This window comes from Bubalus bubalis, chromosome 20, assembly GCF_019923935.1.
Source record: "Bubalus bubalis isolate 160015118507 breed Murrah chromosome 20, NDDB_SH_1, whole genome shotgun sequence".
In the NCBI taxonomy this organism is placed as follows: Eukaryota; Metazoa; Chordata; class Mammalia; order Artiodactyla; family Bovidae; genus Bubalus; species Bubalus bubalis.
Genome location: NC_059176.1, coordinates 56,301,701 through 56,327,165, shown reverse-complemented (window position 1 = coordinate 56,327,165; position 25,465 = coordinate 56,301,701). Strand labels below are relative to the sequence as shown.

The 25,465-nt window shown below is 40.8% G+C and overlaps 1 protein-coding gene across 7 annotated transcripts in view; it reads right to left on the bottom strand.

The window, feature by feature from the left end:
- CHD2 (chromodomain helicase DNA binding protein 2) overlaps nt 1–25,465 on the bottom strand; it is a 111,117-nt gene that overhangs the window by 23,909 nt on the left and 61,743 nt on the right. For all 7 annotated transcript variants that reach the window (XM_006078755.4, XM_006078758.4, XM_006078753.4 and 4 more), the window contains 14 exons: nt 24,337–24,408; nt 21,126–21,275; nt 20,291–20,439; nt 19,033–19,129; nt 18,527–18,619; nt 14,939–15,109; nt 13,825–14,000; nt 8,907–8,948; nt 8,212–8,351; nt 5,180–5,318; nt 4,846–4,996; nt 3,612–3,734; nt 2,289–2,417; nt 1,315–1,455 (listed from right to left, as the gene is read on the bottom strand). In XM_006078755.4, coding sequence (XP_006078817.1) covers nt 1,315–1,455; nt 2,289–2,417; nt 3,612–3,734; nt 4,846–4,996; nt 5,180–5,318; nt 8,212–8,351; nt 8,907–8,948; nt 13,825–14,000; nt 14,939–15,109; nt 18,527–18,619; nt 19,033–19,129; nt 20,291–20,439; nt 21,126–21,275; nt 24,337–24,408 — 1,773 coding nt within the window. The remainder of the gene's footprint in view (nt 1–1,314; nt 1,456–2,288; nt 2,418–3,611; nt 3,735–4,845; nt 4,997–5,179; nt 5,319–8,211; nt 8,352–8,906; nt 8,949–13,824; nt 14,001–14,938; nt 15,110–18,526; nt 18,620–19,032; nt 19,130–20,290; nt 20,440–21,125; nt 21,276–24,336; nt 24,409–25,465) is intronic.

Sequence of the window (25,465 nt, the reverse complement as noted above, 5' to 3'; positions counted from 1 at the left end):
ATGCAGGTGGATGAAGCTCATTTATCCATGAAAGGGTGCAGAATGATAGAGATACAGATACAAATAAAAACTAACTGTAGGTATGAACATTTAAAAACATAAAACAATACTATGCTTTGCTTATGATTACATAACATGTAGGAAAAGTATAAAAGCATGGGTAAGGTGGTTTCATACCAGTGTCAGAGCAGTGTTACAGAGGAGAGGAATGAAACTGGGAGAAGGAACAGAGGGGAGCTCCAACTGAGGGGCGTTTGGTAATGGGTGTGTGGAGCACCAAACACAGCAGCCAGAAAAAAACCACTTGAAGTAAACAAGAAAAATGTCAGCAGCTGCAATATCTGTTGCTGGTACCAATATCAGGTACACGGTTGCTGGTTAAATCGTTCTCTGTCCATCTATTTTTTAAATATTTCATTTTAAAGGTATCTTTCTGCAGAAGCACAAATGCAAAGAAAGATATGTGTCACAACAGAGTTTATAACATTAGAAATTTGAAAGCAATGTCAATATGGGAAACTTAAATTACTTCCAAAAAGTTACAAACAAAATCTTCCTTATCTACTAAAAATGGCTTTAACTTTTATTTATTTGCTTGGAAAACTATTTGTGATATATTGCTATGTGGGAAGAAAAGGCAATCCAAATAGCCTAGCCTAATTTTTCTACAAATTTGTTTCCTAAACAAATTTTTATATTTGTTCTTATATGCATATAATAATAAAAAGTTTCATATGTCCTCATCAAGAAATCTGTTAGACTTATAAGTGGTGGCAGAATTCAGTTATTTGCATGTTTTAACAATGATTATAAAGATTAACTGAAAAATAACTTCATCAGAAGTCAGCAAGATTCAACACTGAACCAGAATTCTAGGTTTGGAATGAACTTCATAAAACCGAAATATGAAGATTACACAGTAACAAGGCTTTTAACCCATTTCTACTCTTGATAGTATCTGGTTCGAACTCTAAACCTTTCATGTATTCAGATTCATCCGTAGATGGTGCTTTTCTACCATGAGTCTGAGAACATGTATCACGTAATTTCCTGATCCATCTCATTCTAACACCCTCTCTGAAATGTGTAATAAAAGAGCAAGGCTTCTACATTGAAGAATACCGCCATGCACACACTGCCCCCTCTCTGCAAGGAGAGCTGCAGGCATCTTGACGGGAAGCCCCATCCTTCCTCCTGGGCTATAGTCATGAAATGACAGTTCTTTCAGGGCCCTCAAACCCCGTTTTATTTCTAAATCCTAGAAGGGAATCCCAAAGGCTGTGGGCATCTCAGGAAGTAGAACAACACTGGTACCTTCTCTTTCTTGTCTTTAGATCTCTTCCTTTCCTTGTCCCCTTCCTTGTCTTTCCTAGAACTCATTTGCTTCTCCTTGTTCTCCTTGTTCTCTTTCTTCTTCTGTTTCTTTTTCGTTGGACTTTTTTCTAAGCCATCGTCCTAGAAAACAAATGGGGCTGTGAGCTTTTGCCACAAACTTTTTATTCCCTCGTTTACTTTCTAGGAACAAAAAAACTAGAAAGCACTGCCCTCAATGGTTCATCACTGCACCCACAGAAGCGTGTTCTCAAGCACACAGCCTTAAAGCCGTCTGCTTCAACTGAAGCCTATAGAGGCAGATGCTCTTCACTACATAGGCATCATTATTCCCATGGAAAAAACTGAAGACCAAAGAGATTATTGCTAGGTAGTAACTGGTAAGGTTGCTACAATTTGAATTTATGTATGCTTGACTCAAATCCATGCTAGTTCATATACCCACTTCTGAGCCTCCTGGAACTAACCTCAAAGTGCAACAAAATAAAATCCCATAGTTTTCAGTCCCTGATTCAATAGGCTGAATGCTACCAAGTTACTTTTCACTTTCCTTAGACCAGAGGTTACAAATTGACAGATCTGGGCCAAATCTGAACCACAAAGAGTTTTTTTTGGCCCAACAATGAACTGCATCATAGGTGCCCCAGGCATGAGGCATGTGCTCCCTGATTAACCAGTCTCCACCACTCCTTATCATCCCAACAGTGAGGCTGAGCATCAGCTGCCATTTATCACTAAATTTCGTGGTTCCCTTTATTTGCTTTCATTATTTCAATCACTGATTTTACATGAACAACTATATTCCTCTCTCACAGGTTAAGCAAAGATACATGTATTTTCTATTTCCATTTTACCTACTCTGGTATGTAAACCAAACACACTTCAAATGGTTTTACACCAGCTGGCACGATAAATGTAACTTAGAAAATCATCTCAACTGAAACGCAGCCTCACACCTTTACTTCTCCCTCTTCTGATGGATTGTCTGAGTGTCGAGGAGATGAAAACTCAATTCCATGCTCGTCCTTCAGCCTCGGTGCTTTGTTTTCCTTTTTCACTCGAGGCTTCCGCTTCTTTAATTTGGCCTGGAAACAAGAAGAAAATGATGACAAAACTACAAATCAAGTCCCTCAAAAGTATGACCACATAACATTATGATTCTTTGCATAGTAGCAGCCATATAATTCAAAAGAGGAAACGCAAAAGAAAATTCATGGTAGTGCAATCAATTTTATCTGAAGGAGGAAAAAATAAATCATTCTGTGCCTCACAAAAATGTCCATATTCGTGAACCCACTGACTCCATTTTTTGGAATTCAATCTCAAGACAAAATTCAAAAGAAGGAAAATCACCTTATGCACAAATACGAAGAAAGATAATATGCAGAAGATAGTAACAGGAACATAAAAAAATGGAGAAGCATGCTGTATCTAAAAATAAGGAAAATGTGTTTATCTACTCAGATATAGTATCATCCAAAAGTAAAAACCATGGTCTCATCTCTCTCTCCAGAACCTAACTTACAGAATATCCTCAACATATTATGTGAAGAGTGATATTACTTACATAATGGGACTTTGTTAAGGACAAAGTATGGGACTGGGATTTTTTGTTTTCTGAAATTAACACAAATGGCATAGCTCTGGGAGCACTTAAGGAGTATGTACACACAAAGGCTACTGGTGCTGGCTGTAACCTGATCTCCTAACTGTGATTTGCATCTTTCCAGGCTTGAAGAGAAATGACAAGTTGAGGAAATAAAAGGTCAAGGAGGAGTCCATTAGTAACTCAGCTGAAATCTTTCACTGAGCAGGTAAGGTCACTCACTGCAACTGAAGTCCACTGTCTGAATTAACTGTGTATCCTAATTACCCATTTTATCCCTGGGACCTGTGACTACACGTAGCCAGTGTTAGCTGGAACAGGCAAATGCAGTGATATTCAGACAGTAACAAGATCTATATTCCAAAATCAAGGAAACGGCATAAAGCAACAGCGACAGTCTATCTAGACCAGTGGCACTGGGAGAGATGAGAACTATTTTGAGGCAGTATTCTAGAAGAATGGGTTTATGCCAAGGTGTTTAGGTGTTCAATTACTACACGAACATTCCTACCATTACCAACCAAACCATTACCACTGAACTCCCAATAGCAACAGCTGACAAGGAGAGGATAGCATTCTGTGCCGCACCCGGAAGGGGCATCTCTTGCCCACCCAACCCTGCAGGGCAGGAGCCTCAGGCCCCAGGGGACGCCGGGCTGGCAGCTGCACTCACCTCTTCCCCGCCCGTCACGGTGCCCTCCTTCTCCAGACTCTTCCTGAGCAGCTTCAGCAAGTAGTCTGCTCGGGTCTGCAGCTGCTTCCCCTGGGGCTTCTTATCTGTCTCCACGGGCAGAATCTTCAACAGGAAAGGAAGAGAAGCACCCGGCATGGCCCACAGCCCGGTTAGTGGATCAGGATGAACAAAGATGACAAACAGCTAAACGATCCTTTCCCTCCCCAACCACCCAGAACACAGATAAAGCCTCAGATCCTATCTCATGTCCATGGCTCCCAGTCACTGAACATCCCTTATGAGCCGTTCTCATTTTACAAAATGGGATGGAGAAATCCAGCTCTCCCACTGGCTCCTACCTGTGCTGTTAACAGGGTAGAACAACTCAGGTAGGAGGGGCTTGTTGGCTTCGTCTGCTAGAGCATCCCAGCCGTCGTGGATTTCCTCCTTCCAGGAGCAGGGAATCCCTGGAGCTAGGTTAAAGCTTCGTTTTAGATTGAAAATGCTTCTTAGAGCATTGCCGGAGAGCACTGAGCTACGCCAGGACGCAGCTGGGCCTCCTGGCCAGGCTGGATGTGGTCTCAGTGCTTATGGCAGGGTGCTGGCACCCTCTGAGAACACCGCACCTGGGATGAGCACTGAGGGACGTGCCGGGAAAAGCCCTGCCGGGAGCCCAACATGGAGCGCATCCTACGAAAATTTGAGCCAGTCAGCTTTCCCTGCTTACAGCTCTGAGCACGGCCTCACTACTAGGCAGCCTGATGTGCAACGGATAGGGTGGGAGGCTTGATTTTGTGGGAGAAGTACAGCCCGTGTTTAACTCCATTACAAAAAATACCAAGGCACGGCTCATTCTTTCTCCAGGTGGAGAAATGATCCAATATTGTTTTAAAGAAAGTGCCAACAACTCAGGCTGAGGAATGCTTTTATTATTAATAATCCAACCCTGGTATTTGTTGCAATGAGATCTAACCTACGATAAATATCAGAATTTTAAGATTTCTCCTATATATTTCCCCAAAATTTCACCTGGCTATTATCTTCAGCTCTGAAATAGTGCCACAGTCCACTAAAGACGGCAATGTTTTCAAGGATAGAAACCCCAGGAATTTACTGTTGTACTAATCTTTAATTTGATCCCCCACCCCTCAGAAAACAGTTAAAAGTAAGTCATTGATAAAAAGATATACAACAAATCTTCTAGAAATCTCCAGCACCACAGATAATCACTTACTTTGTCAGTTAACTTAAGCTCTGGGTCCGTTTTAATTAGCTCCCAGTTTCCATAGCCATGTTCATAAATTCCCAGCAATAGACGAGAGTCGTCCTCTACTCCCCACTCAACATCAAAATGTGCAGCTTTGACACGACAGGATAAGCAATATCTGAAAAGTTTTCCAAAGCAGGAAGACGTGAGAGGAGAGGCCTTTCTGATTTGGAAATAAACACAAATGAACATAGACAAAGCATTCTAGTACTTCAAAAAGACAATGAAAATACTACACTCTAACTTCAAATCTGTTTTCTAATGGCACAACCACCCGTGCGTGGGTACATGTTATACTCACTTTTTTTTTTCTTCAGGGTCTACAGGGATAGATTTATGCAGCATCTCAAACTCTTCTTCATGTTGGATAATAGATTTCACATTAACCTGAACCCCAGATATCTTGATAGTTGGGCCTCTCTTTTTCCCTGGTCCTTTCCCTAAAGAACATCAATTGCATATTTGTTACATGAGAATTCACTGTTCAGAAGTGTACACAGAAGAAGTATACAGAATTCTCACTATACGTGAGAATTCATAGAAAACGCAGGTGAACAATCCTAAATGCTTATTCCCTCAATGTGTATCTCTGGTTTACTGTTAATCCAAAGATACAATCAATAAAGCAAAAAGTTTTCTCAATTAATGTTTGTAAAATAATCTCTAAACAGTTCGGTTTTTTAAGATTTAGAATTTTTCAGTCCAGCAGTGTTTATAATTGTATTTTAATCTTCCTCTTTGTTTTATACTTTGGCTCTAAAACTAATTAATGAAAGAAGATTTTCAAGGAGTGATATAAACACTTAAGATTTTTCTTTTGTTTTTCTAACTCATCAATAAATTTTTTTAAGATGAACTGCTTTACTATAAAAGCCTGAGATCAAGTTAATACCTAACACATTTGAAAAGGATGAACAAAGTAAGTCATGGAAAGGTTATCCCTAGCTCGAGTTTCAAATTAAAGTAATCCTAGAGGCAAAAACAAAGCAGGTCAACTCTAACCACAGACTTTCTGGCCAAAGTCGAAATCTGTGAGATAACGGCACTTGTCTGTGGGAGAAAAGACAGCCCCAGGGACAGGGATGAAGGCAAGGTTCTCCATGCGCTCCTTATTTGACAGTTCTGACTCTGGGCCATACAAATGGTTTACATAATTAAAACACACACAGTTTCATAAAAACAAGAAAAGTAGTCCCTAGAAACTGAAATGTAAACAAAAGATATTGAACTACATATTATAAGTTGGTGGCATAACCACACAGAGAAAAGAACAATTTCAAACAATTTTAAAACACGGTACTTCGGTACCTGGTATATTACTAATGCATGGATTTTAAGGACAAAAAGAAATGCAAAAGAATCAGACTTTGCATTGAGAAGTCTTATTGTTAACAGTAACAGTGGGGGAATTCCTTGGCAGTCTAATGGTTAGGACTCAAGGCTTTCACTGCCACAGCCCAGGTTCAATCCAGGGAACTAAGACCAAGCAAGCTGAGACAGCCAAAACAAACAAACAAAAATCCAAACAAAAAAAAAAAAAAACAAAACAGTACAATTGGATATTAATATTTGGAAATACGTGTAAGACAAATACATGATTATGCTAACATTTCTAGGAACAAAAATTTCTTGGCTTGAGAAAAGAGGTATCAATAATCTTACATTAGAATTGGAAATTGGATTCAGGATTACACTAAGTGCCAGTTTATAGAAAATACAGGTATATGGAAGGGGCGTCCCTGGTGGCGTATTGCTGAAGAATTCGTCTGCCAATGCAGGAAACCTGGACTCAGGAATACACTCAATGCCAGTTTATAGAAAATACAGGTATACGGAAACAAGTTAAGTAATGCCCAGAGGAAGCAATCCATCAGATTCAGATTGTGAATAAGCAGAGAAAAGAGGTATGTGGGCGAGGGGGCACCTGTCACAAGGAAATATTCCCAAATATGCTGTGAGATGGACAAAGCAAGGTACAACAGTATGCATGCTACATCACCAACTGTGTTAAAATAGTATCTATTCCTTTTTTAAACATATATATATATTTTACATTTCTAGAAAGAGACAAGAAACAGGGATAGTTGGTTTTCATTTTTGAGCCATATGAGTTAATACGTATTCAAACCAATTACAAGGAAAAAAGAAAAGCACTGTAATGCTAAGGTTTACGTTTGAACGTATTCTGGGTGCTATAAAAGCACAAATTTGGATCATTGTCCATACCACTCAAGTTTTTCTTTCTTTCATGGGGGAAAAAAAACAAAAACCACACCTAAAAAATGTTTTCGACTATATTCAAGGTATTTTAAAATTCTATTACTTTCAGTAATAGTATAAAGAAGAAAATTTCAGAGCACAAATAATGCTCTACTTGGTGAAATAGCTAACACTGCAAGGCAAACATGATGACAAGCACTTCACATGTATGAAATTATTCAAGTGGCCATCCAAGCCCACTGACTCAGGGCTACTACTCCATTCTGCACCAGATCCTTGAGAGGCTATCACTTGTCTCAGATCTTGCAGCTGAGAACCATCAGGACCAAGATTCCAGGTACACGGGCTGCCTCCCACGTGTGAACCCTTAATCACAGCTGACAGAGCCTCCTGTGAGTAACCTCGGTGAAGGGAGACACAAGAATGGAGGCAACTGCACAGATACAGCACAGTCCAGGGAATTGGAATGGTCACATGTTCATCTCTTTGAGGTTCAACTGTAAGGGCGTCCTTTAACAACAAGGACCTCAGCTCTCTCCTGACCCCTCCTGCTTGTAGAGGACAGGCAAAATGCTTTTGGTGTATAAGAGAAAACATGCTACAGGTCAAATTCAATTACAACAAATTCTAGTGCCAAGAAAGTCTCACTCTCACCAAGAATTTTATAATACTCAGCTACTGCTTTGTCTATTTGGATTAATCCTCTAAATCCTTTATCACAACAAAACAACACCTGTATGTGCATCCAAGATAACTCCTACTGGTGCTCTGTAATGTACTCACTTGCAACCGTGATACAAATGTGCCCAGTCAGGCTTTACCTCCTCAGATCTTTACATCATTCAAGCCAACGTGAACTTTCTACAGTAACATTAAAAGAAATCATTCCACTTGTTCAGTGCTCTGCACCCTGGGCAAATCAACTTCGTTTGGGAGTAAATCTTTGGGATCTAACAACTGAGCTCACATAAAGGCAGGTGAGAATACACACTTCCAAAAAGAAGGGAAGCACAGGATACAAGTGTGAAGAAAGAGTGAGGAGAAGAGACCCCTGAGCAGCACAGATCCCGATCCAGGTCTGTGAGCATCACTGAGGCAGACTTGCTGACTTACCCTCGCTGGCATTTTCTTTCAGCTGCTCTTCATATTCCTGCATTGCTGACACACAGCTGTTGTGAATCAGTTCCCCCAAGCGCTTCAGATCCGCCACAGACTTATCTACCAGCTCAGCATCACGTGCTATGCACTCCAGCCTGAGGAGAGACAGATACCGGGACACACCTCAAGGCCTGTGCCCGTGTGAGCTACCGCTTGGTTTTGTGTAAGCTTGTTCCTGCAAAGACGCTTTTCTCTTCATTCCTCATTTGACTGTTCAAAGCTCCAACAAGAACCCTCCAGCAGTGACTATGACTAACTTACTCACTTTCCATCATTAAGAATTTGACTTGGAAGAGTCCACAAAAACAGACTAATTCAGAAAACAGGGGAAAGGGCTCAGCTTTCTTTATTAACTAAATGGGCCGTCGGGTGAAGTGCCCAGAAGCTATCAGCACTAGTTTGCCTCTTTGTGCTCACTTTCCTTTCTCCAGCCTACTTCCATTCACTGTAATGTTCCTAGAAGCAAAGTGCAGTTACATCTGCAAAATGTTTTGTTGATCTCCAAGTCATCTGGAGCATGTCATGTCTAAAAATCAGACTGTCAAAAGGTGCCAGACCTTAAAAATGGAAAACAGACCCAAAAAAAGAAACTGCTACATAACAGAAGGGAAAAAGAGGTGGATAAGAAACTATTGTGTTACTAAGCTTACCGTTCAAGAGGGAGACCAAACTTCTTATACGCCTTGATGAACCTAGGAAAATGATTAATAAATCACATTTAAAAAGCAGACTTCGGCTATGCTGGTGCAAACACATCCTGTGACGAAATATGAGCCATAAAAATGGTCAAAAACATAAAAACGGTCAAAAAGAGATTTTGCCCAATCCTTGCAACTGCCACTAAACGAATAAATATTGAATGCCTTTGAAAATGGCCAACTTAAAATGAGTGCTAAAAAGCTTTTCAAACCAAAGATCAACTTTATTCTCAGTGACTGGTCATGAAACTGCTTAGGGATGTAATTGAGTATGGTGGCTTAACTCTGCTGCTAAGTCGCTTCAGTCGTGTCCGACTCTGTGTGATCCCATAGACGGCAGCCCAGCAGGCTCCCCCGTCCCTGGGATTCTCCGGGCAAGAACACTGGAGTGGGTTGCCATTTCCTTCTCCAAGGAAATGGCTTAACTCTAGTACTAGCAGTTTTAGAAGGTACAAGTTAATAGGTAATAGGTAATAAATGATTTAGTAACCACAACTCTTATGATAAAATCCAATACAGTTATACTGGTCTATTCAGTCCACTGCTGTTACTTCCAATTCCATACTACAATATTTTCCATTATGTTCTGGTCAATAATACAACTAAAAGAGTTTTAGGACTGCCTCAAGTACTTTTTGTAATAAGGCAGAGTAAAATATATGATTTTAAACTTTTTAGGCAAAACTATTTTGGAAACTCTGACTCCTTCTGCCAAACGGTGTCTCCAACCTAAAACCTAATCATCCTTCCACAAGTCTCTAGCCTAAACTATGCTAAATGCCAATATATGTTTAATCTGTTCCCCTCCCTAGAGCCAACCACTAGCACTTTCACTAAAACCCAAGATTCACAATATATGAAGGTCATCACTGTAAAATGCCAACTTATCTGGTTAGCTAACAGTGAAAGAAGAGACACCATGGAGAAAAAAATGAAAAGAGAAGGCGGAGCAATTCTTAAAAGTGGTGATGAATGTGACGACAGCTAAGAAACACTATTAAAGGAACAGCATGGATACAAGGGTTAGGAAAGTGCTCTATGTGAAGGCAAACCTGAGGGCTATTCCCCAACTCGACATTTCTCTTTCTTGACATATACTCACACACTTTACATCTGAAATATGTCCTTTGAGCCAACTTCAAAATAATAGTGAGACAGAGAAGCATTCTAGGAATGATGGAGTAATAAGAACCCTTGAAAATCTGCTCCTTCACAAAAGCAACAAGAACCCTGGGAGAAACTGTCCAAGTCAACTTTGTCGGAATGCTGGAAATTAATCAAAGGCTTGCAGCTAACTTATAAGCATATATTCAAGAAAACAGCTGAATCTCAGTATGAATGGTGAGCTCTCTGCCATTCTGACTTGCTCTATTTCCCGTGCCCTCTCCCCAGCACCAAGACTGCCTTGAAAACCCCTTTCCCAGCTACAGCAGCTGGCAAACAGCAACACAGCAGCCATTACAGGGAGCAGAACGGGCTTGGAGCTCCACAGAAGCTCCTTCCCCAGAGCACAGTGCTATTTGGCCTGACCGATGGCACCCTGAGAAAGTCCATTCTCAGGCTTGTCTTCATTTGACTTGGGTGTTTGTGAAGACACTGTCCATAGTTCATCAGTCAAAAATTAATTAGAGACAAAGGTTTAACACCATGGCTGCCTGAAGCAGCATTATAAGCTGGGGATGAACAAGCTGATCAAGAACTGCGATGGAAAAACTGGGGTGTTCACAGGTGAGAAGATGTTCACAGGCGTCTTTGAAAAGCTCAGGCATATTCCCGGGAATCTAGAAGGCTGCACATGTGTAGGGCTGTGTGAAGGCACAGCAAAGACACGAGAAGCTGTTCATCTCTCACCTCTGACCAGTCCTCAGGCTCCACACAAACACGAGCTGAAGGATAAGGCAAAGTCGTAAACTGCCTGCCAGAGCACTGAACACATGCCTCAGCATTCACAAGGAGTCCTTCAGCAAAGGCTGGAGATTTACTGTTTGATAGACTTAAGGTGCTTAAGAAAGCCTCTGACCAATCATTAGCTGAGCTCTAAGCTAAATAAGCAGAGACTTCACAGAACTAGTCCAGAAAAGTTACTAAGTAAGCAAATGACAACAACAAAGAACAGCAAACACAAAAATCTGGCTGGCAGGGGGATTCTGATGTCCAGACTAGCCACACTGTACTACTTAAAATGTCCAGTTTTCAACAAAAAGTTATAGGAAACAAGAAAGTATAATCCATATACAGAGGAAGAAGGCAGTTTTCAATGGAAATAGTCTCTAGGAAATCCGAAAGTTGAACTTAATAGACAAAGGATTTAATCAACTATTGTAAATATATACAAGAACTAAAGGAATCCACGTCTGAAGAATTTAAAGAAAATTTGAGAATGATGTATCACTAAATGGAAAATATTAGCAGAGATGGAAATTATATAAAGGAGTCACATATAAACTGGAGTTGAAAAGTACAATAACTAAGATGAAAAAAAATCACAGGAGTAGATGTGAACTGACAGAAGAAAACATCAGTGAAAAGGCAAGTCAGCTGAGGCTATCCGATGTGAAAGAGGAAAAGAACAAAGACTACCCTGCAAAAACAAAGGAGAAATTAAGACATTCCCAAATAAATAAAGACACAACTTGTTGCTACAGACCTGCCCTAAGAGATATACTAAAAGAGAGTACTTGGGGCAGAAATGAAAACACATGAAACAACTCAAATCCACATGAATAAACAAGAGCCTCAGGAGGATACCTGAGTAAGTAAAAAACACAGTGTATATGTATTTTTTTCAGTAACTTTTTACTTCATTCTGAAGGAGATCAGCCCTGGGATTTCTTTGGAGGGAATGATGCTAAAGCTGAAACTCCAGTACTTTGGCCACCTCATGCAAAGAGTTGACTCATTGGAAAAGACTCTAATGCTGGGAGGGATTGGGGGCAGGAGGAGAAGGGACGACAGAGGATGAGATGGCTGGATGGCATCACCGACTCGATGGACGTGAGTTTGAGTGAACTCCAGGAGATGGTGATGGACAGGGAGGCCTGGAGTGCTGCGATTCATGGGGTCGCAAAGAGTTGGACACGAATGAGCGACTGAACTGAACTGAATGATTTTAAATCATTTAAAATGATTTTAAATGACAATAAAAGCACAAAAAGGGAGAAGGAATGTACCTAAATTGGAGTAAAGTTTTAGAATACCACTGAAATTAAGCTGATACTAGTCCAAACTAAATTGTTCTAAGTTAAAATATTAATTATAATCTCCAGGGAAACCACTAAGAAAATAATTTTTAAAATGTAAAAGAAACAAGAAAATTAAAATATTATACTAAAAATCATGCAATACAGAAGAAGGCAGTAATAGGGGAAATAACAAAACAAAAAAGATACAAGACATAAAAAACAAAAATGCAGACATAAATTCTATTTTATCAGTAATTGCATTAAATGTAAATGGTTTAAAGACTTCAATCAAAACAAAGAAACCAATAGAATGAATTTTAAAAAATTATCTAACTAAATACAGCCTATAAGAGTTGCAAGTTAGATTCAAAGATACAAATAGACTGCAATAAAAAAGGGAAAAGATACCACACATACAATATCAAAAGAGTTAGAGTATCTACATGAGTACTGAACCAAGATATAAACTTTCAGACATAAACTGCTGCTGGAGACAAAGGACATTTTATAATGAGAAAAGGGCCAGTCCATCAACACAACATATCATCAAGTATACACACCTAACAGCAGAGCCCCAAAATATGGAACACAATAACTGACAAAATAGGAGAAATAAATAATACAGCAACAATAGAGATGTCAACACCCATTTCCAGTAATGCACAGGACAATCAGGCAGAGGGTCAGAGAACACAGAAGACCTGAACAGCAGTAAACCAAGCAGGCCTAGTGAACACCTTTGGCACCTCCCACTCAGCCACAGCACAACACACAGCCTTCTCTGTGTGACACTCCGGGCAGGGGCAGCAGAAGCAGGGCCACGTACAAGATGGACTACCGATTCGCAAGGGTTAAGACAATGCCCAGGGGAAGGGTGCTGACGTCTTATCAATGCTTGTATGTATTTACGTTTTTCCATAATAAAGAAAGAAAGAAGAACAGAACAGGTGTAACATTTAGTGGGAAACAACGACCTCATGGTTTCAAATACTGACCTAAAAGGACTACATGATACAGTTAAATTAATAATATGGATTAGATCATAAAGCTAGCTATCTTCACAGTTTCTACTTTCTTCACCTGTTTAAAAAGATAACATAGAAACTAGGGGGAAATGGTGTCAATGCAACAATTTTAGATTTTTCTGGAGGGCAGAGGAATGTGAATCAGACACCAACAAATGTGTAATAAGTACTGAAACAGAAAGATACCTAAAACTGGCTGAAAGTGACAAGAAGCAAGCTGCCGAACAATATGCTGTGTATAAGTAAACCAAACTGATACCAGTATTAACACTAACAGAAAGTAAACTGGGCTTATCTGTACTCCTTTAATTTTTTATATTATACCATTTCTTCTATATACACTGTTAAATATGTATGCATGTATGTACTTAAATTCTTCAATAAAAACAAAAAAAAGTTCCAGCCCAAGGTGACCCCCAACAGCCTCTTTCCTCGTGGCTGGACTTTCTTCATCATGAAATGTTCAGAGCAGAGAACAAGAAGTAAACAAAAGAGCTCAACTGAGGAAAAGCCTGGAGAAGGCAGAATCATCCCGGGGTCTTGGGCACGACTCCAGTCTCCCTGCCGCCCTCCGCCCTGTCACCCAGGTCAGGGATGCATCACCTGAGGCTTACAGCATGCCCACCCACACGTGAGGGGAGGGAGAGCAGGGCCTCCACCAACCTCCGGATCTCGGCGTCTGTGAACCCCTCCACCAGGTCCTTCCGCACACTTCGGGGACGCCCTCTGCGCTTGGGCTTCTTGTCGTCATCAGAGTCATCCGTCTCACTCTCAGAGGCAGAGGACCTCTGGGCCTGTCTCTTGGACTCAGTATCAGAGTCACTGTCATTTGTCTGAGCCTGAAAATGCAAAGTTACACTGTAGCAAATGCCAGGTCCAAGTGATCTAAGGACTAAGACCAGCCCATCTTAACTCCTTAAAGCTCGGAACTTCCTATTTTATCAGGCAAGTCAATCTGCCTTTAAAAGAGGAGGAGGCAGACAGCATGCGATGAAAGAAGATCTGCTTGTGTATTCACACTGCCAGAGACACACAGTCTCTGGTCATCATTAACTACATACTGTCTCTGGTCATCTGGTCATCATTAAGTACACTGGAATAAAAATATCTGGATTGTAGGTTCATGTTTACTTCCTTGGGCAAATTACCTCTCCATGCCTTTGTTTTCCATTTGTAAAATGGGGATAATAGCACCTATAATACAGGGTTTTCATAGGAACTAAATGAGTCAGTTAGTGTAAAAGCACTGACTTATGCCTGGAACACTGTGAATACTCAACGACAACTACTATTAGCTAGTATTGATTTACTAGGATCTTAGGCAAACCTCAGTGTGCTGTCACCAGCAAACTGAGTAATAAAAACAGAGTTTATCTATTTCTGTGTTCTTACAAAAATCAAATTAGACAGTGCCTATGATGGCACTTTGTAACTGAAGCAACTTTATATAATCTCCTACTAAGTATTTATACCAAGTGCTATGAAAGAGCATTTACAGAGGAAGAGACATTTGACTCTGAAAGCTGAAGGCCTCGCCAAGCAGAACCCAACTGTTAAAATTACTACTTTTAGTCCTAGGTGCAAAAAGCAGCCTTCTGTCAACCTCAAATCACGTCCAGCCATCTCACAAAGGGCCAAGATGCAGAGATCGAACGTATCCCAGGTACGCTCCTGGGCCCTGTGCACGCTTCCACTTCCCTCTGCTAAGTTCCCGAAACTCTGCCCTGGAACCCTGCACGTCAGAAGCACGTCCGTCTCTTTTGTCTCCCTTGATCACCTTTTTAGTGGAACTCCGAATTCGAGGCAACATGTAAATCTCTTCCAGCTCCTTCTGTCGCTCTTCTTCCTCCACTTTCTTCCTTTGCTCCTCTGGGATGATCTCATCCCAGTCCTTGTGAGGACGCTCGTCAAGCTCTTCTTCATCCTCCATTGTTGCAAAGTTGGCAACCTTACAACAAAAGGATTTCACTGTCTGACCGACATTTCACTATTTCCTGAACACCACCTACTGAAACACCAACTCATGCAGTGTTTTGAATCTAAAATGCTATGAATAAGAGGACTCTTATGATATTACATAATCAAAAAAATCAGTTTTCTACTAATTTCTCCCTTATCCCCTCAACAAAATCTACTCGCCGAGTTCTAAAGTTCATCAGGAATTTTACTGAAGAATAAAGAAAGATTAAAAGATACAAGCTGTCTTATGTTTTATTAAAAGACGTGCTATTAAATCATACACATTTTCTAATATATTAACTAGAACTTTTAGATTTATTTAGATGACAATATTTACAGGGAATTCCCTGGTGGCCCAGTGGTTAGGACTCCATGCTTCCACTGCAAGACTGCAGCGGACACAGGTTTGATCGCTGGTCAGGGAACTAAGATCCCACATGCTGTGCTGTGTGGCCAAAAATAAAGTAAACATAGACCATCACATCCGAGCCCCTGATGCTAGCCCGGTGAGGCCTGACAGGCCTGTGCACTGTAAGCTGGTACTGAACAGAGCTCGTCCGAAACAAGGCACAACTCAAAGCAGCAGCTACTGTCTAGTCAGCTGGTCACCTGATTCACTTTTATTACAAGTACAGAGGCTAACGGTATTTCATGATTTCACATGCTCACAACTGCGTTAAGTCTCAGGAATAAAAACGAAAACATAAAATGCAAAAAATTCAAGCAAACTGGGAAGAATATTCCATTTACTTCATTTTGTAGTCTGGTCACTAAGTCATGTCCAACTCTTGTGACCCCATGGACTCCTCTGTCCATGGGATTTTTCAGGCAAAAATACTGGAGTGGGTTGCCATTGCCTTCTCCAGGAGATCTTCCTGACCAAGGGATCAAATCCCAGTCTTCTGCACTGTAGTCAGATTTTTTACCAACTGAGCTACCAGGAAAGCCTGATATCAGACATTTAATTATATTTATACAGACATAATATGTATCCCAGAAAGAAAGGCATCTGCATGTATGAGTTTGAAAGCCTTAGACTATGGCTACAGAGAAACATCTACTAACTCTGGCCACTTCTGAGCACTGGTGGGCAGGCCCCAGGTCAGGACTGAAGTTAAAGAGGTTTACGAGGTTCCATTCCTCAAAATAACTTAAGAGCTGACACTGAAATCAGAACTTTCGGGCAAAATTAACTCTAACTTCCAACATGGATATCATGTCTTTACAATCAGAATTTTAATATTACAGGACAAAACCAGAGGTATGTAATTTCTGAGATTTAAAATTTAACATTTTTCTGTTCCATAAAATGAGTCATCTGACTGATCTCTCAAGTTAAGCACTGTTTGTAACTACTTTAGATCTCACTTTGAAATAGTATTAGTTGATACAAATACCAATACTACAGATACATCAGTGGTTCATGCAGTTGGGAATTTAACTTTCCCAAGAGTGGTGTAGCCCTCTACAGGCCAGAATCCCTGTCTAAGAAGTAATAACAACTCCAAACATGTGTGACTTTAGGAAATCTACTTAGCCTCCTTATATCTCAAGTTTCCTCATCTATAAATGATAATAACAGTGACTCCAACATAACATTGTTGTAAAAACTGAAAGACTGATATACAGAATGCACTTAAAACAGTGCTTACAGTATAGTACGAATTTTCTAAGGATTGGTTATTATTACTTAAGAAACATGTAGTCATAAATACCTCAAAGAAATGTTTGTTATGTTTCCAACAAGTTAAATTAGGTTAACAAAAAAGAATTATTAGGAAAAGAAAGTCAATTCAGTGACACACTCCAGATATAGAGTCCCTATTTAAGCAGAATCCTACCTAACCTGATGCTGAAACATAATGGCCAAAAGGGCCTTACAGAAAGACAAGTGTCACCAATAATCTGACTTCTGATCAATCTGTAATATGCAGAAGTTTTCCAGATCTAAATAATCATATAATATTTTGACTAGGACACCATCATGAAGATTACGTCTGTTTAAGAAGGGAGCATTAGTCACAGAAGTGAAATCCAGTTGAAATGCTAACAATTCACCTCCATCTTCTGCATCCTTAAGACACATTAACTCTGATCCTAGAGCTCTGTGATCCACTCAACCCCTTTCTTCTTCTTCCACTGCGACAACTTCCACCTGTGGCCAACCCTGGACTTCATCACAAAGTACTGCTTCCTCCCAAACACTTCTCAGTCCTAGTGGGTCTACCACACGTAATCATCCATGTAGCCTCTTACCCTCTTCTCTAACATGCTCGGAACCAACCAATGATGAATCCACTCAACCACATTCTCACTTGAATCTGGGCAACTCTTTGCCACTTTGATGACTCTTCTGTGCCTCCTAAGCCAATCTTCCACCTTGGGATGAACAACTGATCCAGTTTTTCTGACCTCAAGTAATGCTGGAGAGTCATTTGATCCTGCTGACTTGCTCTAACATGAAGCCCCACCTTCTAAATTCAGCTCTAGTCCCTATCAAGTTCCTCCCAGAAACTCCTGGCTCCTGGATGGCGCCATCCCAAAACTTCTCCACTTCTCAGTAAACACCTCACTTCCTGGTAAGTAAGGTCACCACCTGCAGCTTCTACATCTTCTCTCCCCTCTTCTTCCAAAGTGGATTTTTCTTTTGTCTTTCGAAGGCCAATTCTTCCATCTGTGCTTTTGATTATATCCCTTCCAGTCTCCTCCTGGGCAATGTGTAACCAAATTATCCTTCTTTCATTAGAACTTTCAATGTTTTCCTATTCTCAAGCTCTTTCCTCAACCTATAAACATGGTAACACCTTTAAAAAACCTTACCTTGCCTGACCCTTCATCCTTATAAATTACTTTCGCTGTTTTCCTTACTAAGCTTTTTAATAAAGTCTATACTCAATGCGGTCACCTCCTACTCATCCGGTATCCAGCTTTTGCGTTTGGTCCTGATCTCATTTAATTTTCTATCAAATACCACCAACCATCCCACAACTTCCCTAATGCCACGAAGTCATCAGGAGCCTCCCCACTGCCACCTTCTATTTTCATACCTCTGACCTCTCTTTGTCATGATTCTATTAACATCTCTCCCGGAGTTCCACATTATCTAGTTCTCCACCTGTCCCACTGACAGCGTATTTGCAGCCTTACTCACACCACAACTATTTTTCTTCTGTCCACTGACTCTGGGCAAGATGGACCACTTCAGTGGTCACCCCCATGGGAAGGACTGTACAGTCTATATTCACACCATACTTGGAACTCTGGAGAGTGATTTTAAGGGGTATGAATCAAGTTAGGTAAAAAGAAAAGCAGAGAGTGTCTTGCACTGACAAAGTACTGACAGGCATTACTTATTATTGGTTCACAAATCAATGCCAAGGACTTTCTCAGACAATGATTTTAATACCTTAAATTGTGACAGAAGTTCATCTGTTGCACTTGTTGAGACTTCATTCTCTCTGGTTTCAGCCAAGCGCAAAATTTCATCTATATCCATTTCCTAAAAGAACATGGTGAAAAGCCAACAGTGGTCAAGCATTCACTGAGAATACTGGTGCAAATAAACCAACCCTCTTCTCTGATTCCATTTTCTTTTACACTCACAGTTTTTATAATGTTTTATATCCAACGTTTCAAACTACTATTTATACAAATCATAGGATGACACTTCAGAAATTTCAAGAAATAAAATTGGAATAAAGAACAGCAAAGTCAAAACCCTCCAGATTTTCTCATTCTTTCCCATTCAATTCTGTAAGCACTTTCAGCCATATAAGGAAAGAGAGAAACTATGTTCTGCAAGTAACTACTCTTTCTTTAGAAAAGTCTCAGGCTTAGAATGTGCTTCCAGAAAAATTTAGACTCTCACAGATGATACTTATCAAGACATTCTTTCCCCTTGCTGTTAATTACCTGAGGCTCTGATTCTTCCCCTTCAAGCTCTTTGAAGAGATCCTCTGCTCCAAATTTCAAAATCGCTGTCAGCTCTTCTTTATTAAAAGGATTTGAACTGTAGAAGTAAAATGTAGTTGTAATCTCTTAGGGACATCAAATAACCTCTATTGAGTTCTAAATACATATTCTTCCTAAAGAGGTCCAACTACTGGTGAGAACAGAAATTCTGCCACAAGAAAAATGATCTCACAAATATTTCATGGTTTTTAATCCACAGGATGAGTCTATAGTGGTAAACTTAACAAAAGACTAAGACAGCAATTATTTTCTGGTTGGTTCATATATTTACATGGGTAAACAAGAAAGGTAATTAGCAACATGACAGAAGGGAATCCTCTATTCATCCTTTAATTCAGAAAGTTATTGTTCACCAAGAATTTTCAAACACCTCCTCTCTGGTCCAAAATAAAAGAACAAGCTTTTTCTGTCCTAGTTTTCTTTTTAGTGGAAAATCATCATCACCCAATTAGAAAGGGCTCATTTGATTTAACCTGTAACACAACTGTAAGACTGCCACAGAAGGTACTCAACAGTCTGGTCAAAATGTAAACTCTCTAAGAGAAATTGTTGTGCTTCCAAATAAAGCCAGCTGAAACTTAACTATTTTCCTTTCATACCCTTTTGTTTTCAGTAGGAAAGGCAATCTCCACACCCAACATTTTTACCAATAATAAGAAACGGCTGCCAACTCAACCTGCTGCAGCCTCGCTGCTGAAAAGTCCAAGGCAATACCGTGCCAGGCAGAAAGCCTGAGGGCGCGCACACAGTTGCCACTGCTGCTGCTGTGTCGTACAGGACAGGCAGAGGCAAAAGCAAGAGGCTAGAGAGGAGGGCAGCAAAGATAAGAGGGCACATGCAGAGGGCTGGTACCCCCCAAAAAAAAGAAAAAAGAGGAGGGCAGCAAAGACAAGAGGGCATATGTGGAGGGCTGGTATGCCAAAAAAAAAAAAAAAAAGAAAAGAGGAAGGGCAAGAAAGACAAGAGGGCACATGCGGAGGGCTGGTACGCCAAAAAAAAAAAAAAAGAAAAGAGGAAGGAGAAATGGGGAAGGCAAAATAAAATCAAAGTGTTATCTTGCAGTTTTGGCTTGGTCCTTTCCAGGTAATCAACGGATTAATGTCTGTTGTAGAGCATCTCATGAGAAGAATGAATGAATTACACGAAATGACGATGTAAAATTGATGTCTGCTACCTCTCCCACCTTTCTGGCACTTACTTGGACCTCCCAGAGTTGTTTTCCAGAACCGTTCGGCCAGTGGTATCCATGCGCTGAATCACCAGGTGGTCCAATACCATCTTCTTTTTGGCCCGTTCTATGATCTCTTCCTCCACGGTCCCCTTTGTAACCAAGCGGTAAATATTTACCTGTAGGAAAAGGCAATGTTATGCTTATGGCCTGTTCACACACACAGAAAGTTATTTCTGTCTAAAACCAAGAGGGGAAATTTAAAAAAAAAAATCTGTTCTCTGCTATGGCTTACTATTTGTAAGTCATTGATCCAAGCAGACAACTTAAGCATTAATATATATAATATCTTCTACTATGGGCAGCATGCTACATTCTTAAATAAAAATTGCCTCTAAGAACTATTATTATAGCCTTGACCTAACAATAAAAATGCTGCTGAAGAATTATCTGTTTTACCAAAACTGAATCTCCAACCACATATGAAACTTAAATGGTAGCTAATACTGGAGCAGACTTTGAAATTCATCCTTGAAGGAACAAGTGTGTACTTGTGCAGCATACAGCAGCGCTAACACTAACCATGTGTAATAGAAGTAGACTGTGCTGAACAATGTGAATATCACAACTTTTCTATACAAAAATAGGAATTTTTAATTCTAAGTCTATTCATCATGTACCTTTGAGTAAGCCAGAAAGTTACTGGTCATACACTTTACAAACAGTGAAAAAGAACTGGTCCATAACTATAGGCTCATCTCATCTCAGCCCTAAAGACAACGTCTCTCTACTAGCTAATTAACAGATATCTACCCATAGACAACGACCTCCCCTCCAAGCCACATCCAAAGGCTTCTCCACTGACCTGCTTCTTCTGACCAATTCTGTGGGCTCGGGCTTGTGCCTGCAAGTCGTTCTGGGGGTTCCAGTCAGAGTCAAAGATGACAACTGTGTCCGCTGAAGCCAAATTGATTCCCAGGCCACCAGCCCTTGTCGAGAGCAGGAAACAGAAGTCCTGTACACAATGCAATATACTACTTTATGCAGTGGCCTCTCAGAAACAGTCTCACAGTCCAACAAGCCCTCACACCTGGAAACCCCTGCAGGTGCGAAGAAAAGTGAGATATGATGGACAAACTTTATGGAGGCTACAAGAATGTCAGGGACTTGATGGCAGAGTGAATTTTCATTTGATTAAAAGGTAAGAGTTGGTGCAATGAGCTAAGGGAGTCAAGTAGAAATGGATAAGGCAATAGGAGCAAAAGAATTAGTGGTCTTGCCCAACTAAAACTAGTATACAAGTAGTTAACAAAAACCAGACAAACTTAGTTATCAACAGATCACTTCAGTAAGTTGTCTACATACTTATTTCCTGGGTAAAGGAGAGTTATGCCATGTAAGGCAGGCAGTCCGTATAAGCAAGGAAACTTTATTGAGCAAATGTCCATTCATTTATTAGGCTGCTGAGGAATACAGAAACACTGTACTGACAGGCGACATGACGGAGCCACGGCAGCACAGGGCCCTCAATCACCATGGACACGCACCAAGGAAACCAGGGAAGAACAAGCTGAAGAGCCGCATACGGGAAAGACCCAGGCCCTGACACACCCCAGCTTCCACAGCAACGGCATAACAGAGACTGGGCAGGCACCCCACACCCGTCTGCATCTCGTGAAAGTGGTATCTGCATCTCAAACACTGGTAGTTTTGAGTTATCTTTTGATAAATGGCTGTATTTAATACATATACATAAATGCAACGAAAGGGTCTCCCCAGTCTAAATAACAGTCATTCACCAACACTGTCGGAGAACTAAAAATAGAGAGAGCTGTCTCACAAGAACTTTAAACAGTTCCAATAGAGAACTGATTGCCAGGGGTGTTGAAGCACTGAGTCTGTGATCCTTGGTAGAAATACCCAGCAGTTCCACACTCTAGAGCGAAGCCCACAGGTAAATACTTGAGAATAAGACATCTAAAACATAAACGAAATCTGAGCTCTGAATGATCATAAAAAATTATTTTCAATGGCATTCTTTATCAAAGGTAGTATGCATTATATTAAGATATTAGTTATGTCTATTACCAAATAGGTAAAGGTTAAAACCTATGAAACTAAAGGGTGAGGTAAAATTGAAGTATTCATACATAAAAGTATGAATATAGGGACTTCCCTGGTGGTCCAGTGGCTAAGACTCCACACTCCCAATGCAGGGAGCCTGGGTTCGATCCCTGGTCAGGGAACTAGATCCCACATGCCTCAGCTAAGACTAGGCACAACCAAATAAATTAATACATTAAAAAGTATGAATATAAATTGTTTGGAAAAAGTGATTCAGCAAAAGGCACTAAAAACCTTTTTTACATGCTCACATCCTCTTAACTGAACATCTGACAACAATAAAATGGTTAAATAAATGAGGGAATAGGCATGAGAAATATTAGAAACCAAGATTTTTTAAATCTTTAAATGATACGGAGAAAATGCTTAGAGTAGAATTTTGAATGAAAGGTGACCACAAGACTATATGCAGCCTGATTCCAACTGGGGCAAACATATAAACAAATAAACGGTTTCCTCTGGGATGAATGAAATGGACCCAAATGATACGAATAGCAAGCTGGAATGCGAGTTTGTACAGCTTTTCTTCTTGGTACTCTTCACCAACTTGCAAAATTTCTAAATGTGCATATAATCCTTTCCCCCAGTAATAAAGTACATAAATTTTTAAATTAATTTAAGAAAGACTCAGGTTTGCAGAAAATGGTAGAGAAACCATCTTCTCCATCTAGCCATGGGGAAAGGGGCTGAGTGGAGAACTATGAAGAAACTGACTTTAGTTTTTTCTGACACAGGGCAGTATAAGACATCTAACTCATACTGAGTTTAAACCTAGAGTAGGGCACAAAAGCCAACCTCAACACACTGAATAATGAAAGCAGCTGACACTGACCGCACGCTTGCTCAGGGCTGCACGCTGACTGCTACTCTGAGGTCGCCACCGCAGGGTTACGAAGCGGGGAGCAAAACCATGTGAAAGTTCACAGGTGAGGAACTCGGAGGAGGGAAAGGAGGAATGGGAATTAGACGGTTATCAATAGTTTTAATAATTCAATTCCTCTTGTCCTTGACTATTCAGAGCCTTGGTTCTGAAGAGATTAGCGTCTAAAACTCCCCAAGGAAAACTAAAATTTTAAGCTAGAGAAGAAGCCAGAATACCACAGTCTAATTGGGCCTGTGTGCAATTCGAGGGGCAGGAGTCCTGCTTTCTGGAGTGACAGACGCAGTGCTTAAAGCTCATGAGAAGCAGAAAGTCAAGTCCGGTCTTTCTACACAGAAGAGCCACCTGGGCTTCAGAGGCTCCCACGCTCTCTCCACAGACTGCTTAGTCCCACCTCCAGCGCTCTCCTTGGCTTCCTCCCCTCCTCATACCACTACAGCCCCCTACTTCTCTCAAATCCCACGGTATTTAACAGCTTGACAGGCACACATTACAAGGTTACACGGCTTCTAGCTTGTCCTAAGGGCTCTTCCACACATGCCTTAAAAACAAAATACTTCATATTGCCAAATTCAAGCTGAACACCTAACAGATGGACCGATGCTGCTATCAGCCCAAGCAAGGGAGTTAAGCCACATCCCTACCAAGGACCAGCAAATCTGAGATACCACAAACACACTTTCTAAGACTCAAGTCACCAAGAGTACAGGCCAGAACCTTCTGAATTAGCACACATGTCAAAGTTAATCCTATTGGTCAGCCCTCCACAACCTGGCCTTGTTTTTCTTCTAGGCTCAGAAATTTGCCATCTGGGAGCACCAGAGAGCACTCTGTTGATATCAGAGCTACTCTGCCATTAATTCAGCCCAGGGAAGAGAAACAAGCATGGATATGCTTTTCCAGGGTGACAACCAAACAAGGTAAGAGCCACCTTTTACATCAGTGATTTCTCTTATCAGGTAGGACACTGCACTGTGAACTGTTTCTGAAAGAAAGCACATTCAGCTAGAAAGGCTTTCCCCCTTGATACAGAGCCCAGACTGCCCAAGTAACAAAGCCACGCATGCTGTACCTCAGACCCATCTGCGTTGAAGTGGTCCAGCGCCTGTTTTCGGATTTCTCCCTTGATGGAACCATCCAGACGCTGTAAAAATAAACCACGAGAAAATCATAAGGTAGGAAAATCAGCTGCACTCAAAATAGAACAGAAGACTTGAAACCTTCCTCACTCCAACACCCTCTGAGTAAAAATAACCAGAACACACTGGCCAAGTGCCATCCAGCAGCTGTGCTTGAGCAGCACACCCAACATGCCCCAAGCTCTCTGGTTACACACTCAAGCTCAGATGCTTCTGGTTCTGAGGGCCACCTAGGTCCATCTGAGGATGAGAATTGCTGCTAGGACATAAGGAGAAAGACGGCAACCACGCTGTGCTTAGAGGCTTTGTCTGATTCTCCATCTGTGGGTCCTCAAGAAATCAGGAAACACTACCACTGCTCACCTCACAATTAGCTCCTGCGGAAAAGTGATGCTCCTAAGTTAATATGGCTGAAAGCTGCCCTCATATTAACTGCTATATACATCAAAAAATCCTTTACATAATTTTGCTTGGAAGACATTTCCCCACAATATTGAAAACATTAAGGTGGTCACATACCCCAGCTTTTCCAAAAACTAAAGCATTCAAGCAGCCAAAATGTATCCTCAAGAGAGCCTCTGGCATTTCCCAGCACATACAATTCTTACATTAGACTGTATGTCAACTCTAGGTCCAAAACAATGTCACTGTAGAGATACCATAACATGTGGATACTGAAGAATTACTACCTGTACACTGTATATAAAGCATTTCTCACTCTTTAAAATCATTTTCATATTGCTGCCCCTTAATCACCACTTTAGACAAACTATCTCATTTTACAGAGGGCAAAACTGACCACACAGATGTTGTCCGCTAGCCAGTCATCAGTGGTGGGGCGGGGCGGGATCTGAAGGACCCACAGCTCAGCGCTCTGCCCACCAAACCCAGAGCCACCTGAACACAGGCAGAATCACACGTGGGAACCCCCCTTCTTCTTTCTGACTACCAAGTCTACCTGACAGCCCTGACCCAAAGATAAGTCTTGAAATCAGAAAACCCAAATGCCCTCTTTTTAGTATTCTCACTAAGCGAAGGCAACAGTCATGATAACCTGAGCAG